Below are 25,498 nucleotides of genomic sequence, written 5' to 3' on the forward strand. Positions count from 1 at the left end.
AACAGCAATACAATAATTTCTAGCTGATTTTTGTATATGGGGTAAGATAAGGGCCCAGTTTTATTCTTCTGTATGTGGATATCTAGTTTTCATAGCACTATTTGCTGAAGAAACCATCCTTTCCCCATGGGGTGTTCTTGGTATCCTTGATGAAGATCAGTTGATCACATGTGTGTGGATTTATTTCTGGGCTCTCTATCCTTTTACATTGATCTATTTGTCTATTTTTATGCCACAACCATGTTGTTTTGATTAATGTAGGTTTATAATATATTTTGAAATCAGAAAGTGTGATATCCTCAGCTTTGTTTTGGCTCAAGATTGTTTTGGCTATTTGGGGTCTTTCGTAGTTACTTATTAATTTTAGGATTGTTTTTTCTATTTCTGTAAAGAATGCCATTGGGATTTTGATTGACGTTGCATTGAATCTGTAGGTCACTTAAGGTAGTATGGACATTTAACAATATTGAAGACTCTAATCCGTGAATACTGGATATCTTTGCATTTATCTGTCTTCTTTAATTTCCTTCATCAATGTTTTATAATTTTCAGTGTATAAGTCGTTCACTTATTTGGTTAAGTTTATTCCTAAGTGTTATATTCTTTTTGCCCTTAATGTAAATGGGATTGTTTCGTTAATTCCTTTTTCAGACAGTTTCTTATTAGTATATGGAAATGCCACTGATTTTTGTATGTTGATTTTATCTCCTGTGAATTTGTTGAAATTATTTATTAGTTTTAACAGCTTCTTTGTTCAATCTTTAGGATTTTCTACAGATAAGATCATGTCATCTGCATACAGAGACAATTTTATTTCTTCCTTCCAAGTTTGGGTGCCTTTTATCTATTTACATGTTTATCTTGCTGTTTTTAAAATTTCTTAAAAGGGTCACGTTAGTTTATAACATTATTTAAATTTCAAGTGTATATTATTTTATTTCAACTTCTGCGTATACTACCTCATGTTTCTCACCGAAAGTTGCCATCCTTCACTGTACACATGCACACATTTACCCCTTTCACTTCCTTTTCTTGATTAATTGCTCTGGCTAGTGGTGAGAGTGGGCACACTGGTCTTCTGCCTGATCTTAGAGGAACCAATCGTCAATCAGCCCAGCCAGAGATTCTAGGTGCCTCTCAAAACTCTGCACTCATCCAACCTACTGGTGTTGTACTTAGCATTCCCCAGGAGTCTAGAATAATTCTAGTCCCATGAGTGTCCTGAGATAGGCGAGATAGTAGCCAGTCCTTCCAGGAGGAGGCAGAACATTTGAGGTGTTAGATGTGTGGTCCAGTTCCTTCTGTACTCAGGATAAAGCTAGGAGTTGGGGTTTATCATTTCACTTGCTCTGCCCTGAGCTAGAGAGGGCAGCTGTGGCAAATGCATGCATACACCTTCAGATTGCATGCTCTTTCAAACCATTATTTTGCTCTCTGGATCCCCTAGGTATCTGGAAAATTGTGATCTTTGTCAGCTCTCAGAGATGAGTTAATTAGAAGCCAGTCCCTTAGGCAGCAGCCTGAAAAGTTGGGGGTCTGGATGTGCTGTCCACCTCCTTCCAGGGAGAAACTGGGAGTTGGGCTTATCACCTGCTAAGTCAGCACTCAGCTGGGGATGAACTGTGAGAAGTGCTCACGCCCCCATTCATAACTGACACTTTGTCCTCTGTAGTCACCTGGAGACTAGCAAATGCGGGGGCCTCTAGCTCCCAGAGACAAGAGAGTTGGAAGCGATACCCTGGAGTAGCTGTTGGAAACTTGGGGCACGAGACAGGGGTTCCAACCATTTGCTCCTGAAGTAGAAGCTGGGAGTTGGGTGTTCCTTTCCGATTGGATGGTGCTACAGCACGGATGGGGCTTATGATGGGAGTGTATCTCAGTTTCTCCTACCAGTGAAGGTGTTGGCATTTTCTTGCTCCCATGGTTTGCAGGAATTCTCAATGAGTTTTTGTATTTCTAATAAAAGGAAGTGATACACCTATAGCTGTTAATTTGCTGTGTCTAGGGGAGAGGGTGAGGTCGAAGCATGCTGTTCTATCATCTTACCAACATTTCTCTATTTTTTTCAAATTTACACTGACATTGGGTTTTACTTGCTTTTCTTTTTCTAATGTCTTAAAGCAGAAACAATTCTTGATTTTCAGTCTTTATTCTTTTCTATTATAGTTATTTAATGGTAAAATTTTCCTCTCAGCACTATCTTAGTGTCAAGTCCCAAAATTTTATTTAACGTGTTTTTATTATCATTCAATTCAAAATATTTAATCTCTTTCTTTTATTTCTTCTTTATCCACATGTATTTAACAAATGAAGCAGAGTTCTGTGAGGAGACACAGTAACTGACAGGAGTCTACTTTCACTGTTTCAAGTTAAATTATACGTAATTTGAGAAATCATCATTTTAGGCTTAGAAGGTCAATGAATGTGTTGATCTTTGTCATCTTCATTGAACTCCTTATATCCGTATAGTTTATGCACCCAATTATGATGACCAACATTTCAAAATCTCAGAGCCAAAGAGTACGGTAGCTATGGTGGAAGATTCTCTGAGATCATCATCTGATCTGAGATACCCCAATTGATTAACTGAGTTCTGGGGTTGCTTAAGAAATCCAAACTAGGTAATATTTAATGCAAGCCCCAGGAAAGGACCCATTGCTATGAGAGCTCTGGCATATTCTCCATCAGACTGACAGATTTCTAGTGATTTCTTAGAAGGGATTCTGGATTCTGAGTATTTTAAATCTTGCTTTGTTCCAAAGACTTTTTAATGGAGTATCTTGATTTAATATTTTTGGAAACGCATAGCTTATTTTCTCTGACAGAAAAGGTCAATGATTAGAACTTCTCCAGATTTTCCTTTACCAATGACATGTGCTTGTCTTTTCCTTATGCTTTCTCCGTTTTAGAAACATGTTCAAAATCAGATATAGAAATTGAGAATGGATTTATTTCTGAACCTGACTTTACATATCCCTTAAATAAACGGGCACAATATAAGTGTAAACCAGGATATGTAACAGCAGATGGTAAAACATCAGGATCAGTTACATGTCTGCAGAGTGGATGGTCAGCTCAACCCTCATGCATTAGTAAGTAATTGATTATGTTAGTTTTCATTATCCTGATGGTCATTGCACAAAACTTCACTTTAATTCTTCTTTGGGGGCGGGACTAAGGTGCTTCCATTTGAAAAGATAAAAAAAAAATACTTTGAGACAAGCGTATAATTTTTTGCCTTCCAAGATTAATTACTAGTGGGGTAGAATATCAGTCCATATTTCAGTTCAAGTTTTTCCTCTTTAAGACCTTCTGGGGTTTTGAAACTAGTTGGGGAGCCCTATGCGTATTCTTTGTAAACTCGTTTGTTATTAACTGAGAGCTTTGTGCCTGTTGCATCTGCTTTTAGATGATCAGACTTTTATGTCACAGTCTCTGGTCCTAGGCATGAAAGTTATTTTTTTAAGTGAAGATATGGGTTCATAATACATAATTTTGGATTATGTATAATTTACATATATTTTATACTACGGGATAGGTCCACTTCTGAAAAATCCTTTCGCTTAGTAAATCTTCCTAAACATCTAATAAGTGGAGACTGAGAAACACTTCTAGATTGTACCAAATTTTTCCCTGTCCCACTACCTGGACGTTTATGTAGATTTTTCTAAGAACAATTTGCTCAGTTTATCTTATTACCCTAAAGCCACACAGTGACACATTTTGAAATGATATTTAACATATTCACTTTAAGTGAAGAGGGTATTTAGAACATCCATCTGTACTGTTTTCATTTTTTAGGAAAATATTTGGGAAATCAACGTCAGCATGTGAGCTTTAAAAATTAGTATGCTTGGGTCTGGCCCCGTGGCCGAGTGGTTAAGTTCGCGCGCTCCGCTGCAGGCGGCCCAGTGTTTCGTTGGTTCGAATCCTGGGCGCGGACATGGCACTGCTCATCAGACCACACTGAGGCGGCGTCCCACGTGCCACAACTAGAAGGACCCACAACCAAGAATATACAACTATGTACCGGGGGGCTTTGGGGAGAAAAAAGGAAAAAAATAAAATCTTTAAAAATTAGTATGCTTTAATGCACAGTTTTATAGAATATTTAAAAAGTTACTTGCACTGCTCAAAATTAATCTTTTTATTCAACTAATCCATTTTTCTCTGACATATATATTATAACTGCTAACTCACAAAATGCTATTCTGCTATGCTAAACATTGTACTGGACTATTTCACTAATAACGTGGGATAAATGCATACGCATAATTGAATTGAGGAGAATATTCTTAAAATAAACTTTCAGAGAGTTTAAGTGGTGAGAAAAATGCTATGTAGAAATATTTTGTTTTGTGTAATGAATACATGACAATGATTTATCACTGATATCCTTAGATTTTTTCATATGATACTTAATTTATCAGCATATATGAATTGAGAAAGATTTTTCCTTTTTTCCCTTGGGATGGATCTTACTCATTTAGATTGTCCATTTAATAATATTAGAAATCAATTCTATTATGCATTAGAATATTGTGATATGCCAGTATTTGAGAATGCCAGAGCCAAAAGTAATGGAACATGGTTTAAGCTCAATTACACCTTGGACTATGTGTGCCATGATGGATATGAAAGCAGAGGTAGACGCTCCACAGGCTCCATAATTTGTGGTAAGGATGGTTGGTCTGATACAGCCACATGTTATGGTAAGTACTGTTTTTTCAGGTCTTCTTTTTTCCTGGATTAACAAAATTAACAAAATTTGTTCCAAATGAAACATTTTTAACAAATTTGAAGCGTCTATAGTCATTTTATGGAACAATGATTAAAATCAAGGTGTCTCCTGAGTTAATGTAAATTGGGAAGAGAGGGTGTTTTGAAACCCAAAGATCATAATCTATCTTTAAAGTTTTGTGTTAAAGTAATGTTTCCTATGGGCCATATACACCATAGATTTGTGAGTAAAGTACAATTGTTTTAGTTATTGTGAATGGAAACTTTCATGTTCTTTAAAACTGGGCTCTCATTAGCAAAATTCTAATTTCTTACCACTCACTCAGCTATTTTGCTCCTGAGTTTCTGGTTTACCCCTCCCACCCTGAGTGTTCATTTCTGCAGGCCCTGAGAGGAGCTCTTTATTTTCCGACCTTGAACAAGTTCTGTGGACTAGGACATGACTCTCTTTAATGTTTGCCGACCAGCTGTCTGTTTTCCAGGGTTAGAAGTAGGGCTTGAATCTGTGGAAAACTGAGTGGATGCAGAGTGTTCCAAGCCAAAGGAACAGTGTTTGCAAAGCTTTGGAAAAAATACAACATGTAGGAAAAGTCAGGGGGGTGGATTGTACTCAAGAGAATCTCATGAGCTGAGTCTGGACAGGAGGCAAAGGAAGGCTTATCCAGGTTGTTTCAGTGCATGTTCGCAACTCGATTAATTTTACGCTTGACAAAAAGCCACAGAGGAGTTTTAAGGAAAGGAATGATATAATTTTTCTTGGATTTTTGAAAGTTTTCTTTTCCTTTACGCTGTGCTTGTGGTGAATAAAGAAGATTCAGGAGTCCATGTAGGGTGAGAAAGAGAGGGGATTGTGATACGACGGTGACTGAGAGACGCAGAGCAGAGGAGAGATATGAGATACATTTTGGTGGTAGAAAGCAAAGGCAAAGTTATGAAATTAATGTGTTAGACATTTGAACATTAGACTTAAAACATTAAAGTTTAATGTCTTAAACTTTAAACATTAAAGTCATGAAATGAATAAGAAAGTGTAAGAGGTCAACTCACATGTTTATTGATTCGATTTTTCTAAGCAAGCAGGTAAATGGCAATGCCTTTTGGTGATGTGGTTCTGGCAGGAGAGAGAGCGTTTTGGAAGGACCATCACAATTTTTGACTCTGACACATTATGGTTGGGCTGCCCATGGACAATGAAAATCAAATATGCAAACCACAGTTAGATGTGTAGGTCTAGCCAAGAGATATACTTGTGGGATTACCACCATATAAATGATGATATCAAATTGGAAAAGAATATAGAATGAAAGGAAAAGAGAGCTCAGGACTGGACCCTGAAGTGCTCCAACATTTAGGTGTCAGACAGAAGAGCAATAGGCAGCTAAGTAGATGGAAAAAAGGGGGCCTCTGAGAATCGGGAGAAAAAAGGGTAGGAATGAAGGTCGTCCTAGATATGGAGAGAAGGAAATGACTAAAGGAAGAGGAGCTAGACCAGAATGATGAATAGTGGAGCCTGTGGAGTCAGCCTGGCCAGGTTCTACTTCCAATTCTAACACTTGCTAAGCAGGTATCTTAGGTCAACAACCAAGCCTATCTGAAGCTTTGTTTACTCTTCCTTATCTGTAACGTGTTTTAATATTTACAATTGTCAAAATATTTCAAAGGCTTGTGTTGATCAATAGACTAAATTATCCATATAAAGTTCTTGCCACAGTGCCTGCCATATAATAAACTCAAGGAAATTGTAGTCCAATTATATTATTTTATTATGATAATTCAAGTAGTGAATATTTCTAATTCAGTTGATATGTCCATATTGAAGAGTGTAAAAATGTGATGTATTTGGGTACATTGATGCCAAAAATAACTGTAACAGGAACACTTTTCGATGGAGTATACAGGGCAAAACCTAAATAGAATTTACTGAAGAAAAATGATTAGTAACAAATTTCATATAGCATATGGGCAGAACTCTTTCAAGAAAGTTGGCTGTGTCAGACAATAGGAGTTTCAGAAAATTGCTAGAGGAAATTATGCACTGAAGGGAGTATTTATGTTTTAAAGTTAGGAGACGTGAGAGTGGACTGAATGCTGGGGAGGATGGAGTAGGGAGGGAAGCAGGCAGAGATGGAACACATGAGGTGGATAGTTCCCTGTGAAGGTGGGAGAGAAAGGGAACCAGGGCTCCCGTGGAAGTACCAGCCTTTGGTGCAGACAGGGCTACTTCCAACTTTTCACAGGAGGAAGGAAGGAAGGAAATGAGTGTGTAAACGTCATGCTGGGAAGAAGCAGGAGCTGATGGTTTCTATTTTCCAAAGAAGTACGAGACACAGTCATCTGAGATTGAGTGGTGCATGGGGAAAGGAGCAGAAGGAACACTAGGTGGAGTAGAAAAGTTTCTAAGAGAGACTTCTGAGAGAGATGCAGGTGAGCTTCTTATAGAGCTGAGGTAGACGTGCTTAGCGGTGTCTCGGTCCCGCTTAAATCTGATTCACTCAGGTTGTCAAAAAACACTTATCGTGGGCTAGAAATAGACCAGGAGAAAATGGTGAAAAACACAAACATGGGTCTGCATTTCAAGAGCTTTCATCTCAGCATGAAAAACACCAATGAATTAATCCAAATAATGAAACGAATGGTAAAAATATTTTAAATATTTTTGATGTATAACTATGTTCAAAGAAACAAAAGAATCCAAGGACTTAGAATATCGGAAGGGATGGAAAGATCTACTTCATAGGGGAATGCATCTATGCAAAGAGAGGTTGAAAACCTCGGAACAAATTCGAAGATCGTAAAGCCCGGAGTCTGGAGTGACAGGGGGAGAGAGATATGAGATGACATTGGAAGTGCAGGCTAAGGAGGGGTCGAAAAGAGTTTGGATTTGATTCCAAGTAGAAGGGGAGGCTTTTAAGATGATCATGAACTTCTTTTCTGGGATTAGAAGCAGATGCTGGTTTTGTGAAGACAAAAGCTTTTACAATTTTGAGGAGCTTTCTTTTAAAAACAAGAATGCAAAATCATGAATATATAATTCCCATGCTCTTTCCAGTGTCACCACATGACAGGAAACGTAAAGGAGAGGAAGTAGGAGCGATAGAGACAGCAGTGGCAGCTAATGGCAAATTTTATAAAAACGTATGACCTTGTGAACCCATCGGTAGGAATTCACCACAGTAGTGTAGGCCTCCAAAAGTTGAAAGAACAAATGACAGCTCAGTATTCTTTTCAAATAACTTCTCTCAACCATGTAGCAGAAAATTGCACACAGATTGGCTGAAATCTGAGTTTATTTCAAATATCCTGTGTGTTCTTCCCTTTGGGGAGAGGTTTCCAATGAGTAGTTGCTATCATAAGCCACTTAAGCCCAACTTACAGCAATCTTAAATAAATGTGCACTTCAGATAAAAAAATCATACTCACGTTTCCAGCATCAGTGCTAGGATTTAGGATTTTGACTTTTGGATAAAGACAAATATCTTTAATTCAGAGTATGCCCATTCAAACTCTTCCTTAAATCACATTTCTTAAGTCATTATCTTTCTTCTCTTTTTTTGAGATTGGCACCTGAGCTAACAACTGTTGCCAATCTTTTTTTTTTTGGTCATGCTTTTTCTATCCAAATGCCCCCACTACATAGTTGTATATTTTAGTTGTGGGTCCTTCTAGTTGTGGTGTGTGGGATCTTGCCTCAGCATGGCCTAAAGAGTGGTGCCATGTCTGCGCCCACAATCCGAAGTGGCGAAACGCTGGGCCACCAAAGCAGAGCACACTAACTTAACCACTTGGGCACAGGGCCGGCCCCCCCTTAAGTCATTATCCTTATATAAATATGACAGTTCTAAAATAGCCAACAGCAAGACCTTTTGTTGTTGTTACAGCAGCATTTTTCACAATGTGATGAGACAGAAAATTTATATAAAATGAGCACAAAATATGCAGACAAAGACACATGCAAGTGAAAGAATTGCTACGTAGAAAACTGGAATCAAATTTAAGGAGAAGAATCCCAGTGGTTCTCATCAAGCCTTATCTTTTCAACTAAGCTACAGAAGTCAACATTAAAGCAAGAAAAAAGCAATTTATTGAGTTTCTTTGTGTGGCATTACTTTTAAAAGGTTTACATATCTAATTTTATGAATATGTTTTAATACTTGACTTTTAGATTGTATAAAATTTCATTTTAGTCTAATTCTAATTTTTAAATTTGTTTTTAATTTTTAAATTAATTGGCAAGATAGAAAAATTCGAAATGAGAAAAATGCATTTTTTTTAATATTTAGCAGTCACAAATTTTACAAGTTTTAAGGGATAATTTTACACACTTTTAATTTGAACAAAATAATTAACAATTAGTAGGTAGTATAAATTAAAGGTATAGTAAGAATAGATGGTTGTATATTATATAACTATTTGGAATACCTAGAATTTGCCTAGCTATGTGACTCGAACATGTTTCTTCAATTTATTTCATGTTTCAATGTGATTCTTCGCTTACAGAATATTTATTAAGCAATTTTCAATGTTCTTCTAACTAAAATGCATTAGAAATTCCTCTTCTGTGTATTCTGGTTCCCCAATTAAATTCAGGAAAAATACCAATTTTTATTTAACAGTGCAATTAAAAATTGTAGCATTAGCTTTTTAATGTGAGAAAATACTTTTATGTTGTGAGAGTACAGAAAATGTAACATTCAATTTTACGAATGACAGCGATAAAATCAGGTCTAGACTAAGCAAGCTGACTTTGCAAATAAACTTTCAGGACACATATATTGTTGTTCGATGCCTTAATATTTCTCAAAGAGTCTTATGTGGATTTAGAGGGTGTAGAAAACCTAATATGTAACAGTTTTCAAGCAAGAGGTTTACCTGGTGCCTCTGTATATGCAGTTCCCAGCACCTCTTTGTTACGTGACACATATAACATTTACTTTGGCAATTATACATTCTCATTAAATTATTTGACCTTTGTTGTAGAGAGAGAATGCAAGATTCCCCAAATAGAAAGATATTTAAATGTTGAGCCCAAGAATGACATTTACAAAGTTGGAGCCGTGTTGAAATTCTCCTGCAGAAAAAGACATACAATTGTTGGAGCAGATTCAGTTCAGTGCTACCACTTTGGATGGTCCCCTGGTTTTCCAACATGTAAAGGTGAATATGTGTTTTACAATTGCTGAAACAAAAATTAGAATTGTGGATATCAACATTGTTTTTCCCTCTTAATTTTCTGTTGGCTTCCAGTCTGTGTTTATAATCTAATGGATTAAGCCAGAGATATACCTGCGACGGACATGTGTTCTGTAGTGTATACTGCAGATTTACTTCTTTAAGAAATTAATCTTCAGTTGTTTCCTGAAATACGCAGTGGAAGTCTCTGTACATACATACATGGTATCGGACACTAGGGGGATTTCCTTTATTACTTTTCCTTTGCCTACAAGCCCGCCATTAATGTTGGACATTTTACATGGCATGGGCCTTACCTCAAGTTTCACTGAGTATGTCTAAAGAATATTCAAGCAGCTCATAGTCAGTTCAGTCACAGGTATGACTTGATCAAGGCGAATATGTGTTGATCAAATGCTTGCCTGAAATGATGGTATTTTTTTCAAAAAGTTTTGATAAAATGTTTCGGTGGAATATGAATATTGCTGTAAGTTATACACTATATATATTAACTGGTTTGCATACATCTTTAGAGTATCTAGATTATTGAAGATATTTTCTGGGCTTAAATATACTTCCAATGTGCTACTTCAGTAGTATAAGTAATAGAACCAGGAAACATGAATCTGCTGTAAACACCATTGTTTTGTCATTGTTTAAGAATGCTTTAATAAATTAGTCAATAAATAATAAATTAATTAAAGAAAAAATCTCTCCATTTGACTGGGTTTTTAAGTTGTAAGTAGACAATTTAACCATTAATTACACAGCATTTCTACTGTAGCTGAAGTAAGATCGTGTGGTCCACCTCCTCAACTCCCGAATGGGGAAGTTAAAGAAACACAGAAGCAAGAATATGGACACAGCGAAGTGGTAGAATGTGTTTGCCATCCTGGATTTCTGCTGAAGGGTTCTAACAAAATTCAATGTGTTGATGGAGAATGGACCACTTTGCCTACGTGTTTTGGTAATGTATGAAAATATTAATATTTAAACTTAAATCAACACTTTGTTTTCATATATATACACAAATAAACATGTTTTTGTGAAATTTTCACAGAGGAGGAGAGTACATGTGGAGATGTACCTGACCTTGATCATGGCTATGTCGAGCCTTCTGCCCCTCCCTATCGCCATGGAGATTCAGTAGAGTTCACTTGCAGAGAAGCATTTACAATGATTGGACACAAGTCAATTATGTGTATTCGTGGAACGTGGACCCAACTTCCACAGTGCATTGGTGAGAATACGCTTCTCAAATTGGCATTCAATAGGATTTAATATTTTTATTGTAAAATCTGTATTCACAACCATATTTTTAAAAATTTAGATATAATCTTGAAAATGTCGGTTTTAAATTATAATGAATCCCAACATTTGTTGTTGATAATTCAATATGTGTGTCCAGAGGACAGACATAAAATAGCAAGAGAAATTTATGAATCTTTCTGTCTCTCATATTAACATTGTTTATAAGTGTGGAGCTACATTTTACCTATAGGTATGTATATGATTAAAATAGTACTAATTACCAGGAAAATAGAACTCTATTTGCACAAATACCATGTTTGTTTTTCTATGGTACTCTTTCTTTCGGGCCCTGGCAAACAAGGAAATAAAGTTGAGGAAATATGCATTTGCTACACTCCTACAGAAATCTTGCCTCTCTCAGAGCTTCTAACAATGATAATTTTTCAGTCTGTTTCAAATGCAGTAAAAGAAGTTAATGAGCCAGAGGGTGGGTGGGTCACAAGCTCTCTCCTTCAGTAGCGTAGCTCAGTCATAGAAGACAGTCAGGGTTGGGCCAGGAAACTAACCTGATTGATGCCCTTTGCCCTGTAAGTGAATCATCCCCACCTTTGGATGACCACGTCTTTGATGACTAACTGGGAGAATCCTGGGGACCCTCTTGATTTTCCTTTAGAATGAGTTCTTTCCTGGAGTTTTGTGGGTCCTGCATTCAAAGAGAGCCCTGGATGTCCAGTATTAGTTATTCATCAGACTTCTAGTCATTACTTATTCAAGGAGAAGGCAGAGCTGAGCCTCTGCTCCTCTAGAGCATGATTTCATATGTGTTTTGCTCACTGTGTATTCTCAACACCCAAAAATGGGCTGTACATGTAGGTGACATTTAATAGGAGTTTGTTACATGAATCAGTAAATTTTGTTGCTTCTTAATCCTTAGATTTTTCTAAACACATTCCTCTCAAAAGTATTGCAAGTCCTTCAAGACCAAACCTCATCTTTGCCCTGTTCTGTCTCCACAAATGATCTTATCTCATTTCATATGGGGGAAAAACCCAAGGCAATATTAGGTATGAAATTTCTCAATTTTCATTCTGGCTTATACCAAACATCTGCTTCAATTGTTACTGTCTTCTGTTCTCAGAGCTTTCCTTTCTGAGGTGAATCCTCTACCTATATAGGACTTCACATAGTCCCCTGCCAGCTGTCAGAGGCTTTATTCCAAGTTTCTCCTCTCAATGTTTATTTTGCACCTCCCTCTACTCTGGCTGTTCACTCATCTCACTGTGTTTATTCTCTCCTAATAAACAAAGAAATCCTTTCAGAAACCAAGAAATCACAGAACAGAATGACAACCTTCACCACCACTCCCTTTGACTATTGATCTTCCTTCAGTTACCGTCTCTTGAGGAAGATCTAGTTTTGTCTTCCTCAACACGCTGGACTAGTCCTAAACACAGCACTATTTCTGCAGCCTCTGGCGTGTTTTGAGTTAGTCTCTTTTATTTTATTTTTCTTCAAGGTTGCAGTACAAAATCATTACATTTCATTGGCCAATTACTTGACTTTTCTTTATTCTGTTCATCCTTACTTGACTGTGATCATTAACAAATCAACAAGTACTACTAAAAACCTACAGTGATATTTTATCAGAATCAAACAGGATTCTCACCTGTATTGAATTTTTTAAATATGTAACTATTTAAAAAGCTTCTATAGTCAATATTTAACTCATACTCAAACCAGCAAAAGTTTACTACTATGGTATTATAATATTATTGAAATATAGAATGATCTGGTGTATAAATTAGCTTCTTGAAAATTCTGAGAGTATATATGGAAAACGTTGTGACCTTAAGAACCCAATTTCTTATTCCAATTTTGCGTCTCTGTTTAAATGCCTGCTTTCATATTCACATTCTATACAATATACCTTAGATGTACTTTTCTTATTATATTACCCCACCTTTCTTGAAAAAAATGTCTTTAAACTAAGAACTTCGTAGAGTCTAGTTCCACAAATAATTGTTTTTATTTTAATGTTTGAAGACTTTGGGTAAAAAGTACTGTAGAGATACTTGAGATCAAGAAAGAAATGAATGTGACCATTTGCACAGATTTTAAATATGGAACCAAATTTAACCACGGGATGACTATTCGCTATGTACACCATCCACAAAAGTCAACCTCTTATGCTCTTCTAGTCCCCTAAATGCAAAATGTTTTTATGATGGATATTTTCTATGAAATTTCAAATACTGCACACAGGATTTATGTTCATACAGAATAGCCCATCTTGTGCAATATGATCTGGAACCAAGTTTGGTTGGTGGAATGTATAGGCATACATTTTAATTTCATAATACTATTGACCGTATAGCTTTTTTTTTGTAGTAGTCGCTTTGATTCTTCTAATTAGTCTTCTCAAGAAAACATTTTCATGTTATAGCAACAGATGAACTTGCGAAGTGTAAATGGTCAAAGTTAATTACACATGAGGAAAGCTATTCACATAAGATTGAATTTAATCATAACGCCAACGTAAGTTACAAATGTAGAGGAAAATACAAACACTCAACCTGCGTAAATGGAAGATGGGAGCCTGAAGTAACATGCACGGGTAAGCTCTTATTTGCAATCTTTTCAAAGTTTTGTTCTATTTCTTCCTAACTTGTAAAAGTAATATATTTGTATTTTTCAAAATTTTAGCTATTTATTCTGACAAATAAGTTTCAAGCTGGATAGTAATTTAGAAACTAACCAAACCCTGATTCTACATATTATTTGTATCGTGTGCAGCGGTCAACTATAGAACAAACCACCCAGAAACTTGGTGCCTTTAAATTAACATCTGGACAGTAGGTGTGCTCATTACTATGAGAGCACCAGTGCTTCTAATTCCTTCTATTACTTGCAAATCTCCCTATGCCTACGCCTGTGACTATTATGTATGAATATATCTATCTACATATTTATCTATGTTTGTATGTATCTGTCTCTAGTTATCTATTTATCTATATTTATCTTAAAAACTAAGTCATCTTGACACCACCAATTTGAATTGAACAGCACATAGTTTATTCCAGTTTTCCAGTTTTCGTATCTCTATTTTTCTTCTCTAAGTGTAGGACACCTTGACTCACTATCCTCAATATTTTTACCAATTTCCTCAAGCCTAGAACATACAGAGAGTGGTTTCACGGCAATAGAAAAACGAATCTCCTATCTACAGTTTAGTCCATTTTTAGTTCGTATTTATTTATTTGAGCAGCGAAAATATTTTATTTTTTTTTTAGTTATTTTATTGAGCTCGTAATGGTTTATAACATTGTGTGATATCAGGTGTACGTTATTATTTATCAGTTTCTCTATAGACTGCATCGTGCACACCACCAATAGTCTAATTTTTATCCATCACCATATATGTGTGCCCCTTTACCCCTTTCACCCACCTCCTAACCCCCTTCCCCTCTGGTAACTGCTAATCTGTTCTCTTTAACTACCTGTTTGTTTATGTTCCACATGTGAATGAAATCATGTGGTGTTTGTCTTTCTCTGTCTGGCTTATTTCCCTTATCATTATACCCTCAGGGTCCATCCATGTTTTTGCAAATGGGACAATTTTGTCTTTTTATGGCTGAGTAGTATTCCATCTTCTTTATCCATTCATCAGTTGACGGGCACATCTTGGCTATGGTGAATAATGCTGCAATGAACGTAAGGGTGCATAAATTTCTTTGAATTGTTGATTTCAATTGCTTTGGATAAATACCCAGCAGCGGGATAGCTGGATTGTGTGGTATTTCCATTTTTAATTTTTTGAGAAATCTCCATACTCTTTTTCATAGTGGCTGCATGAGTTTGTGTTCCCACCAGCACTGTGTGAGGGTTCCGTTTTCTCCACATCTTCTCCGATGTTTGTTATTTTTTGTCTTGGCAATTATAGCCATTCTGACAGGTGCAAGGTGACATCTCACCACAGTTCTGATTTACACTTCCCTAGCAATTAGCAATGCTGAACATCTTTTCTTGCACCTGCTGGCCATCTGTACATCTTCCTTGGAAAATTGTCTGCTCATATCCTCTGCCCATTTTCTGTTTGGATTGTCTATTTTTTGTTGTTGAGTTGTATGAGTTCTTTATATACTCTTGAAATTAATCCCTTGTAAGATATATGCTTTGCAAATATTTTCTCCCCATTGGTGAATTTTCTTTTTGTTTGGTTCATGGTTTCCTTTGCCTCGCAGAACTCTTTACTCTGAGTATTCCCATTTGTTTATTTTTTCTTTTGTTTCCTGAGTAGACACGGTATTTGAAAAGATGCTGCTAAGACCAATGTCAAAGAGTGTGCTGCCTATATTTTCTTCTAGAAGTTTTATGGTTTCAGGTCTTACATTCAAGTCTTAAATGCATTTTGAGTTAATTTTTGTGTATGGTGTAATATAATGGTCCATTTTCATCTTTTTACATGTGGCTGTTCAGTCTTCCCAACAACATTTATCAAAGAGACCGTCCTTTCTCCATTGTGTGTTCCTGGCTCCTTTGTCAAAGATTAGCTGTCCATAGATGTGTGGTTTTATTTCTGGGCTTTCAATTCTATTCCATTGATCTGTGTCTGTTTTTGTGCCAGTGCCATGCTGTTTTGGTTACTACAGCTTTGTAGTATATTTGGAAATGAGGGATTGTGATGCCTCCATCTTTGCTCCTTTTTCTCAGGATTGCTTTAGGGATTTGGAGTCTTTCCTGGTTCCACATAAACTTTAGTATTCTTTGTCCTATTTCTATGAGGAATGTTATTGGGATTCTGATCGGGATTGCATTGAATCTATAGATTACTTTAGGTAATATGGACATTTTAATTATGTTTATTTTTCCAATCTAAGAGCATAGAATATCTTTCATTTTTTTATGTCATCTTTGACTTCTTTCAATAATGCCTTGTAGTTTTCAGTGTATAGGTCTTTCACCTCCTTGGTTAAATTTGTTCCTAGATATTTTATCCTTTTTGTTGGGATTTAAATGGGATTGTATTCTTGAGTTCCCTTTCTGCTATCTCATTATTATTGTATAGAAATGCAACTGATTTTTGTAAGTTGATTTTGTACTGTGCAATTTTGCTGTAGTTTTTGATTATTTTTGATATTTTTCTGGTGGATTCTTTAGAGTTTTCTACAGATGGGATCATGTCATCCACAAACAGCAAGAGTTTCAATTCTTCATTGTCAATTTGGATATCTTTTATTTCTTTTTCTTGCCTAATTGCTTCACCCAAAACCTCCAGTACTATGTTGCATAGGAGTGGCAAGAGTGGACACCCTTCTCTTGTTCCTGTTCTCAGAGGGATGGCTTTCAGTTTGTAACCATTGAGTCTGATGTTGACTGTGGGTTTGTCATATATGGCCTTTATTATATTGAGGTAATTTCCTTCTATTCCCATTTTATTGAGAGTTTTGTCATAAATGGATGTTGGATCTTGTCAAATGCTTTCTCTGCATCTGTTGAGATGATCATGTGATCTTTATTCCTCATTTTCTTAATGTGGTGTATCACATTGCTTGATTTTGTGGATGGAGAACCATTCCTGCATCCCTGGTATAAATCCCACTTCATCATGGTGTATAATCCTTTTAATGTCTTGCTGTATTGGGTTTGCCAATATATATATATATTTTTGGGAGTGGCAGTTCGCCCTAAGCTAACATTTGTTGCCAGTCTTCTTCTTTTTTCCTGAGGAAGATTGTCACTGAGCTAACATGTGTGCCAATCTTCCTCTATTTTGTATTTGGGATGTCACCACAGCATGGCTTGATGAGCAGTCTGTTGGTCCGCACCTGGAATCTGAAGCAATGAACCCTGGGCCACTGAAACAGAGCATGAGAACTTAACCACTATGCCATTGGGCTGGCCCTGACTTGCCAATATTTTCTTGAGGAGTTTTGCATCTTTGTTCATCAGCGGAATTAGCCTGTAATTTTCCTTCTTTGGGTTGTCCTTGTCTACTTTTGGTGTCAGGGTGATGTTGGCCTCAGCGAATGAGTTGGGAAGTATTCTGTCTTCAATTTTTTGGAATAATTTGAGAAGGATAGGTATTAAATCTTCTTTGAATGTTTGGTAGAATTCTCCAGAGAAGCCATCTGGTCATGGACTTTATTTTTTGGGAGTTTTTCGATTGCTGTTTCAATCTCTTTACTTGTGATTGGTCTCTTTAAATTCTCTATTTCTTTTTGATTCAGTTTGGGAAGTTTGTATGAGTCTAAGAATTTATCCATTTCTTCTAGGTTATCCAATTTGTTTGTATATAGTTTTTCACAGTATCCTCTTAACATCCTTTGCATTTCTGTGGTATCTGTTGCAATTTCTCCTCTTTCATTTCTAAAATTTTATTTATCTGAATTTTCTCTCTATTTTCCTTTGTAAGTCTGCCTAGGGGCTTGTCAGTTTTGTTGATCTTCTCAAAGTACCAGCTCTTAGTTTCATTGATCCTTCTAATGTTTTTTGGCCTCTATTTCATTTACTTTTGCTCTAATTTTTATTATTTCTCTCCTTCTGCTAACTTTGGGCTTTGATCTTTTTCTAGTTCTGTTAGGTGTAGTTTAAGATTTCTTATCTGAGACTTTTCTTGTTTGTTGAGGTGGACCTATATTGTTATGAATTTCCCTCTTAGGGTTGCTTTTGCTGCATCCTATAAGAGTTGGTGTGATGTATTTTCATTTTTGTTTGTCTCTGGGTATTTTTTGATTTCTCCTTTGATTTCTTCATGGATCCAATGGTTGTTCAGTAGCACGTTCTTTAATCTCCACATATTTGTGATTTTGCCAGCTTTTTTCTTCTAGTTGATTTCTAGTTTCATAGTATTGTGGTCAGAAAAGATGCTTGATATGATTTCAATCTTCTTAAATTTATTGAGGCTTGCCTTGTTTCCCAACATACTGTCTATCTTTGAGAATGTTCCATGTGCACTTGAGAAGAATGTGTATTCTGCTGGTTTGGGATGGAATGTTCTGTATTTATCTATTAAGTCTATTTTGTCTAGTTTTTCATTTAAGTCCACTATTTCCTTGTTGACTTTCTGTCTGGATCATCTACCCATTTATGTAAGTCAGGTATTGAGATCCCCTACCAATATTGTGTTGCTGTTAATTTTTCCCTTTAGTTCTGTTAATAGTTGTTTTATATACTTTGGTGCTTCTGTATTAGATGCATATATATATTCATAAGTGTTGTATCCTCTTGGTGAAATGTCCCTTTTATCATTATATATTGTCCTCTTTGTCTCACATTAAGTTTTTTATCTTCAAGTCTGCTTTGTCTGATATAAGTATGGCAACACCTGCTTCTTTTTGCTTGCCATTTGCTTGGAATATCATCTTCCAGCCCTTCACTCAGAGCCTGTGTTTGACTTTAGAACTGAGACCTGTTTCCTGGAGGCAGGATATTGTTACATCTTGTTTTTTATTCCAGCTAGCCACTCTGTGTCTTTTGATTGGAGAATTCAGTCCATTTATATTTAGGATGACTATTGATATATGAGGGCTTAATACTGCCATTTTAATTCTTTTTTTCTGGTTGTTCTCTATTTCCCTTCTTTCTCTTCCCCGGTATTTCTGACTCCCATTTCAGTTTGGTGGTTTTCTGTGATAATTTTCTCAATTTTCTCCTTGTTTATGATTTATGTCTCTGTTCTGATTTTTTGTTTAGTGATTACTGTGAGGTTTGTATAAAAGATCTCATAGAAGAGGTAGTCTATTTTTTGGTAGCTTATCATCTCCATCAGCCTAAGCAGATTCCATCCATTTCCTCTTCTCCTTTACGTTTTCGTCATCACAAACTATTCTTTTTTTGTATTGTGAGTGTGTGATTAAAATAAAGTGTTTATAGGTGTTTTTGATGCTTTCCTTCCCTTTCTCTTTTATGTTGTAATCAAGTGTTTGCTAACCTATCTGACAGAGAGCTGCAATATTCTGATTTTGTCTGTCCTTTGATCTCCTTGCTCAAGACTTTGTAAACCTGTGCCTTTTTATTTCAGGTATGAGGGCGTGCTTGGTCACTTCTTGTAAGGGAGGTCTAGTGGTGATGAACTCCCTCAGCTTTTGTTTATCTGGGAAAGCTTTTGTTTCTCCATTGTATCTGAAGGATAGTATCAGTGGATAGAGTATTCTTGTCTGAAAGCTTCTGTCTTTCAATATTTCGAATATGTCATTCTAAACTCTCCTAGCCTGTAAATATTCTGCTGAGAAATCTGCTGAAAGCCTGATAGGGATTCCTTTGTAGATTAGTCTCTTCTTTCTTGCTGCCCTTACTATTTTTTCTTTGTCATTTACTTTTGCAGTTTTACCATCATGTCTGGGAGAACATCTTTTTGCATTGCTGTAATTAGGAGTTCTATTGGCTTCATACACTTGTAATTCCAGTTCTTTCTCCAGGCTGTGAAGTTTTCAGCTATTATTTCTTTGAACAAGCTCGCAGCTCCTTTCTCCTTTGGGAATACCCATAATCCTTATGTTACTTTTACTCATTGTATTGGAAGTTTCTCAAAGTATTTCTTCAGTCTTTTGAAGCCTTAGTTCTCTTTCCTCCTCCACCTGAAGCATTTCTATATTTCTGTCCTCTCAATTAGTACTTCTGCCCTCCATAATGCCAGCTCTGGTTTTGAAGGTTTGTAGATTGTTTTTTATCTTGTTCATTGTGTTCTTCATCCTCAGCATTTGAAATTTGTTTCTCTTTGATAGTTTCAATCTCTTTGGTAAAGTTTTCCTTCTACTCATTAATTTTATTACTGAGTTAATTGAACTGTCTTTCTGAGTTTTCTTGTAACTCAAGTTTTTTTATGAGAACTGTTTTGAATTCTCTGTCATTTAGATTGTAAATTGCTGTGACTTCAGGATTGGTTTATGATTCTTGTCATTTTCCTTCTGCTTTGAAGTGTTGCTGCATTTTTTCATGGTGTTTGATGACCTGATCCTTTGCCAGGGCATTTGTAGTAGTATCAGGTCGCAGATTCCACCTACCATTTCTGGGAGGTGCTGCAGCTGTGTTTTCTGAACCCACTACATCTGCTGGAAATTGTGCTGATAGGATGCATCTGTGTTTGCCTCCTGGCCTCAGCCACTTGGTGGGTCACACAAACATCCACAGGTGCTGTGAGGCAGAACCACTGCCTTGGCCAGGTGCCAGCTGAGCTGGCATGCTAGTCAGAAGGGGACAGGCAATTTGTTTCACCTGCATGGACCCACTCTGTCCTCATGGGCAGTTCACTGGGGCTGCTGCACTTGGTGTGGGCACCACGTGGTGGCTGAGCTGCACCACTCAGTGGGAACATTTCTGCGGGCTGGACTTCACTTCCAAAAGTGAAAGCATTCAGGCTCAGGCCTGCCTGCTCCCCTGCCTCCTCTTACAGTCACGTGCTGTCTGCTGTGTGGACCAGTGACCAAGATCACTACCAATGTGGAGGGGCAGGGTATCTGCTCACCTCCTTCAAAATGCTTCCTGGGGATCCAGTAGCCCTACCTTCAGAGATATGGCTATGTGGATCTCTCAGACATCCTATTGTGCTTTGTAGAGAATCCTCTGTTGGTTAATGAGTATCCACCTGGCTGTAATTTAGGGGGGAGAATCTAAAGGAACAGTCCATTTGTCCATTTATCTCTCTTTAGCCCTGCCACATTGCCTTGATAACTACTCCATTACATTAAGTCCTGAAATCTGATGTGTGTATATATTCTCCAATTATGTTCTTTCTTTTCAAGATTGTTTTAGTTCTTCTAGCCTTTTCATTAACATAGAAATTTCAGGGAACACATTAATTTCTATAGCATATCTGCCAGTATAATGAAAAGGATGGTTTATATAATGAAAGATAGATTAGGGAGAACTGACACCTTAACCATATTGAGTGTTCAATTCCATAAACATGATATATCTTTTAAAGTGTTTACTTTTGCTTCTGTTTTCCCATTTTTTTTCCACAGGGGGAGATTCACCCTAAACTAAGATCTGTTGCTAATCTTTCTCCTTTTTTCTCCTTTTGTTTACCCTCCAAAGTCCCAGTACATAATTGTGTATAGTTCTAAGTTCTTCTGGTTCTTCTAGCTGCCACCACAGCATGGCTACCAACAGATGAGTGATGTGCTTCTGTGCCTGGGAACTGAAGCTGCAGAAGTGGAGGCACTAGGCCATCAGGGCTGGCTCCCAAGTAATGTTTGAAATGTAGAAGATTTACAGTTCCAGAAAATTTTTTCATATTTTATTTTTAATATTATAAATGTAATTTTTCAAAATTACATTTCACATTTTTTTGCTGCAAGTATAAAGAAATGCGCTTGATTTTTGTATATTAATTTTATCCTCTGAAACTATATTAAGTTGCCTTATTCATTCTAGATATTGCTTTGTAGGTCTCTTACAGTTTTCTGTAAACAACTATATGGTTGCAAATACAAGATTTTATTTCTGCTGGTCTATTTTTATTTTTTGTTTATTTTCTTATCTTGTTGCACTAACTAGGACCTCAAGGAAACTGTTGAAAGGAAGTGAGGAGAACAAATGTCTTTGTCTTATTCTTGACCATTGGGAGAGCGTATTCAATGTTTTACTATAACTATAATGTCAGTGTAGGATTTTTGTAGATGCCCTGTATGAGATTAAGGGAATATCCTTCTGTTCCGACTTAGCTGAGTGAGAAATTGTATCATTAACCATGGTTGAATGTTTTTAAATGACTTTTATGCATTAACCATGGTTGAATGTTTTTAAATGATAACATGACACTCTTAATTACCTTAATGTAGTGCATGACATATATAAATTTTTGAATGTTGAACAAATCTCTCATTCCTAGAGTTACCTCTCCTTGGTGGTGATATATTATACTCTCTCTATTTTCACGTACTTGATTTGCTAATATATTTTTAAGGATTCTTGCATCTATTTTCATGGGGGATATTAATCTACAGTTATTTCTTTTGGAAATGTCTCTGCCAGGTTTTGTCATCAGGGATTTTGTGTCCTCATGAAACAAATTGAGAAGAGTTCTCTGCTCTTCTGTTTTCTGAACATACCTATGCAAGATTATTATACCTATTATTATTGTATTATTTATTCCTTAAATGATTGATAGAATACAACTGTGAAGCCATCTGATATGTAGATTGTGTTTTTGGAAGGTTTTCCTGATGAAGAATTTAATTTATTTAATAGGTAGTGGGCTATTCATATTTTCTATATTGTCTTTGGTCCAAATGTAAGGAAGTCATATTTTTCAATAAATATCTCTGTTTAATCTAATTTATCAAGTTTGTTAGTATACAATTGTTTCTAATAGCCACTTAGTATTTTTTCTTTTAATTTTATAGTATCTTAGGTGATATCACTTCTTTCATTCTTTTGGGGTTTTTTTTGAGGAAGATTAGCCCTGAGCTAACTGCTGCCAATCCTCCTCTTTTTGCTGAGGAAGACTGGCCCTAAGCTAACATCCATGCCCATCTCCCTCTACTATATACGTGGGACACCTACCACAGCATGGCTTTTGCCAAGCGGTTCCATGTCCGCACCGGGGATCCGAACCGGGGAACCATGGGCCGCCAAGAAGCAGAACGTGGGCACTTAATCACTGGGCCACCGGGCCAGCCCCCATTATTGTTATTGAAATAAAAACACAGCATGACAATAGAAAGTGAAAGCAATAAATCATAGAGAGGTCCTAAAGCTTCCAGGGATAGTCATCCAGAGTCTTCCCTCAGTTGAACAGGACTTGCTTTGCCTTCTGATTAGGAACTACCAAGATACATCTGAGGTATCTCAGTTTTACGGGTGCTCAGACACAAGTTTACAAAGGAATCTTTTGTAAGCTGCTGGTTGGGTAACTGAAGCCAGGCCATCTAACCTGTTCAACTGGGTGCCTTTCATCAATTTATATACCCCTTAACAATGTAGGCAAGCTGGTAAACAGTACCTCCAGGGGAGTTTTGAACTTTTAACAGCGCACTATAAACCACTGGTGAACATGTCTACTTCTTATCTTGGCCAAGAAGCTCTATCAAATTAATTGATCACTAACTAAATGTGATTCTTCCTCTGGCTAATCAGCCTCCATTGGTAGAACATCTTTCCAGGGTTTTAATCTAATCACAAAATATTTGATCACCAATATCTGTAAAAAAGATCCCAATATCAGTCTTTATTTGGTGCCTAGTATTGAATGAGTATTTAAGTTAGAACCACCTCATTGTTAGAAATAATCAAACTAGATTTTACATAAATTATGCAGGATTGATCATAGAAAGAATAAAAGGAAGAAATTCCAAGAAAGACCATGAGAATATAAAGCAAACCTGGTAAATTAAAGGGCTATCCAAGCTGAAAGGTAAACATATTGAAGCATAGATTACAACATTATTAGTTGATCATTTATGATGCATTATTATTGAGTTTCGTATTTACTGAATTATCTTGTTAATATTTTTAACTTAAGATTTTTAATCAAGAAATCTAAATTTAATCTTTTTAGAAGTACAAATGCAATTGTGCCCACCTCCACCTCAGATTCCCAATGCTCAAAACATGACAACTACAGTGAATTATCAGGATGGAGAAAAAATATCTATTCTCTGTAAAGAAGAGTATCTAATCCAGAGAGGAGAAGAAATCGTGTGCAAAGACGGCAGATGGCAGTCAATACCACGCTGTGTGGGTCAGTCGTGTGTAACTTGTTTCATGACATTCTCTCAAATAAGCTAATACTCCTCTGTGTTTTGTGTAAATGAACAAGATGAAGGCCCTTCTCTGTATCTATTCCACTTTATCTTGAAACAGTGAATTACAATCTAGGTACACAAAGCAATCAGCATTCTTTCACTTCTAATGTGAAATGAATACAGACAAAAACTTTGGATTACTATGTAAATACCAGATAAAATTTCTATTTTACTCCTCAGGATGAACAGGACAAGAATCAAGGGGCATATGGAAGAAGTGGACTGTAGCATAGATTTTTATGGAGACTTACACCCTTGCAAGTTTCAAATAGTTTTCAGTTTTTAAATAATTTAATTTGTTCAAATTATCCTTATTTTAAAGTCCCAAAGAGTATTTTATTTTCTTTGGCAATTTAAACATTATATTTGTGGTTGACTCCTTGATCTCTTTTCTTCATATAGAAAAAACCCCATGCTCTCAACCACCTCATATAGAACATGGTACCATTGAATCATCTAAATCTACAGAAGAAAGGAAAAAGAGATCTGAACCCAAGTATTATGCACATAGCACCAGATTAAATTATATTTGTGAAGATGGTTTCAGCTTATCTGAAGGCGATGGGATAAGATGCCACATGGGAAAATGGAGTTCTCCACCTCAGTGTGTAGGTAAGGACAGTACACAAACTGAAATCCTATTTTCAGAAGAATTCATTAAAAATAATCAGTTTTCAAATTCTGTCATGAGACAGAATCCTTTAGGTTTGTAAATATGTAAAGTCATTTATATATTTATCTATCTTTTACATATTTTACCCATAATTTTTGCATAATCACATCAATCAGTTTTGTTAATGTCATTGGTTCACCATAAAATCACTTTTAATTCTGGCTTTTTTGGTATTAAAAATGGATGTATAGTGAAATTAAACCTACCTATGTATTGATATACCTATTCATATTCCTACCTATTCAGGTAAGTTGTAGTGTTTGCTTTGCCTCCAGGTTTTAAAAAAAATTTCTTATGTTCTTCCTACCATATCCCTTCTGATTTCTTGCAGTAAATAGTACTTTTCTGAAGAGGATTAATTCTCAGTTTGTTTGCTTTTATTATTCATGATTGGTTAGAGAAGCATTGATAGTCTTTCGTAAAGATATTGACACTTTTAGTTTCAAGCTCTTGTTCAAGTTGACAGCTGGACACACCCCAGAATGGTAGTTTTAGGAAAAGTTTGTACATCTTCTCTGTAATGTGATGGTAGCTCCTGTGTGACCATGTCTTGTAAATTAAAACTACCAAATATAACAACTGGTGCATAAAATTAAATTTCAGGGTTAGTGAAACATAGATTCATTGTTTCATTTCTTTAATTTTTTTTAAAGGAATTCCTTGTAAACCACCAGCTTTGATTCCGCACGGTGTTCTAGCTCACAAGTTAGACAGTTACCAATATGGAGAAGAAGTGATGTACAGCTGTACCGAAGGTTTTGGGATTGATGGACCTGCATCTATAAAATGTTTAGGAGGAACATGGTCTGATCCGCCACAATGCATAAGTATAGTACATTTAATTTTATTCTAAAACTGACAAATATCTTTAATTCAGAGCATAAATGGTACAAATATGAAACTAAGGAGTAATTATGAA

The 25,498-nt window shown here is 36.2% G+C and overlaps 1 protein-coding gene across 3 annotated transcripts in view; it reads left to right on the forward strand.

Annotated features, from left to right (window-relative positions):
* CFH (complement factor H) overlaps nucleotides 1-25,498 on the forward strand; it is a 78,820-nt gene that overhangs the window by 47,197 nt on the left and 6,125 nt on the right. For 2 of the 3 annotated variants that reach the window (XM_070602325.1, XM_070602326.1), the window contains exons 10-18: nucleotides 2,910-3,092; nucleotides 4,536-4,712; nucleotides 9,718-9,894; nucleotides 10,694-10,876; nucleotides 10,970-11,149; nucleotides 13,604-13,774; nucleotides 23,660-23,842; nucleotides 24,309-24,518; nucleotides 25,233-25,406. In XM_070602325.1, coding sequence (XP_070458426.1) covers nucleotides 2,910-3,092; nucleotides 4,536-4,712; nucleotides 9,718-9,894; nucleotides 10,694-10,876; nucleotides 10,970-11,149; nucleotides 13,604-13,774; nucleotides 23,660-23,842; nucleotides 24,309-24,518; nucleotides 25,233-25,406 — 1,638 coding nt within the window. Of the gene's footprint in view, nucleotides 1-2,909; nucleotides 3,093-3,801; nucleotides 4,081-4,535; nucleotides 4,713-9,717; nucleotides 9,895-10,693; nucleotides 10,877-10,969; nucleotides 11,150-13,603; nucleotides 13,775-23,659; nucleotides 23,843-24,308; nucleotides 24,519-25,232; nucleotides 25,407-25,498 lie in introns of those variants that run through there. The other variant, XM_070602327.1, reaches the window with a different exon arrangement.

This window comes from Equus przewalskii, chromosome 31 (genome assembly GCF_037783145.1).
Source record: "Equus przewalskii isolate Varuska chromosome 31, EquPr2, whole genome shotgun sequence".
Classification (NCBI taxonomy): domain Eukaryota; kingdom Metazoa; phylum Chordata; class Mammalia; order Perissodactyla; family Equidae; genus Equus; species Equus przewalskii.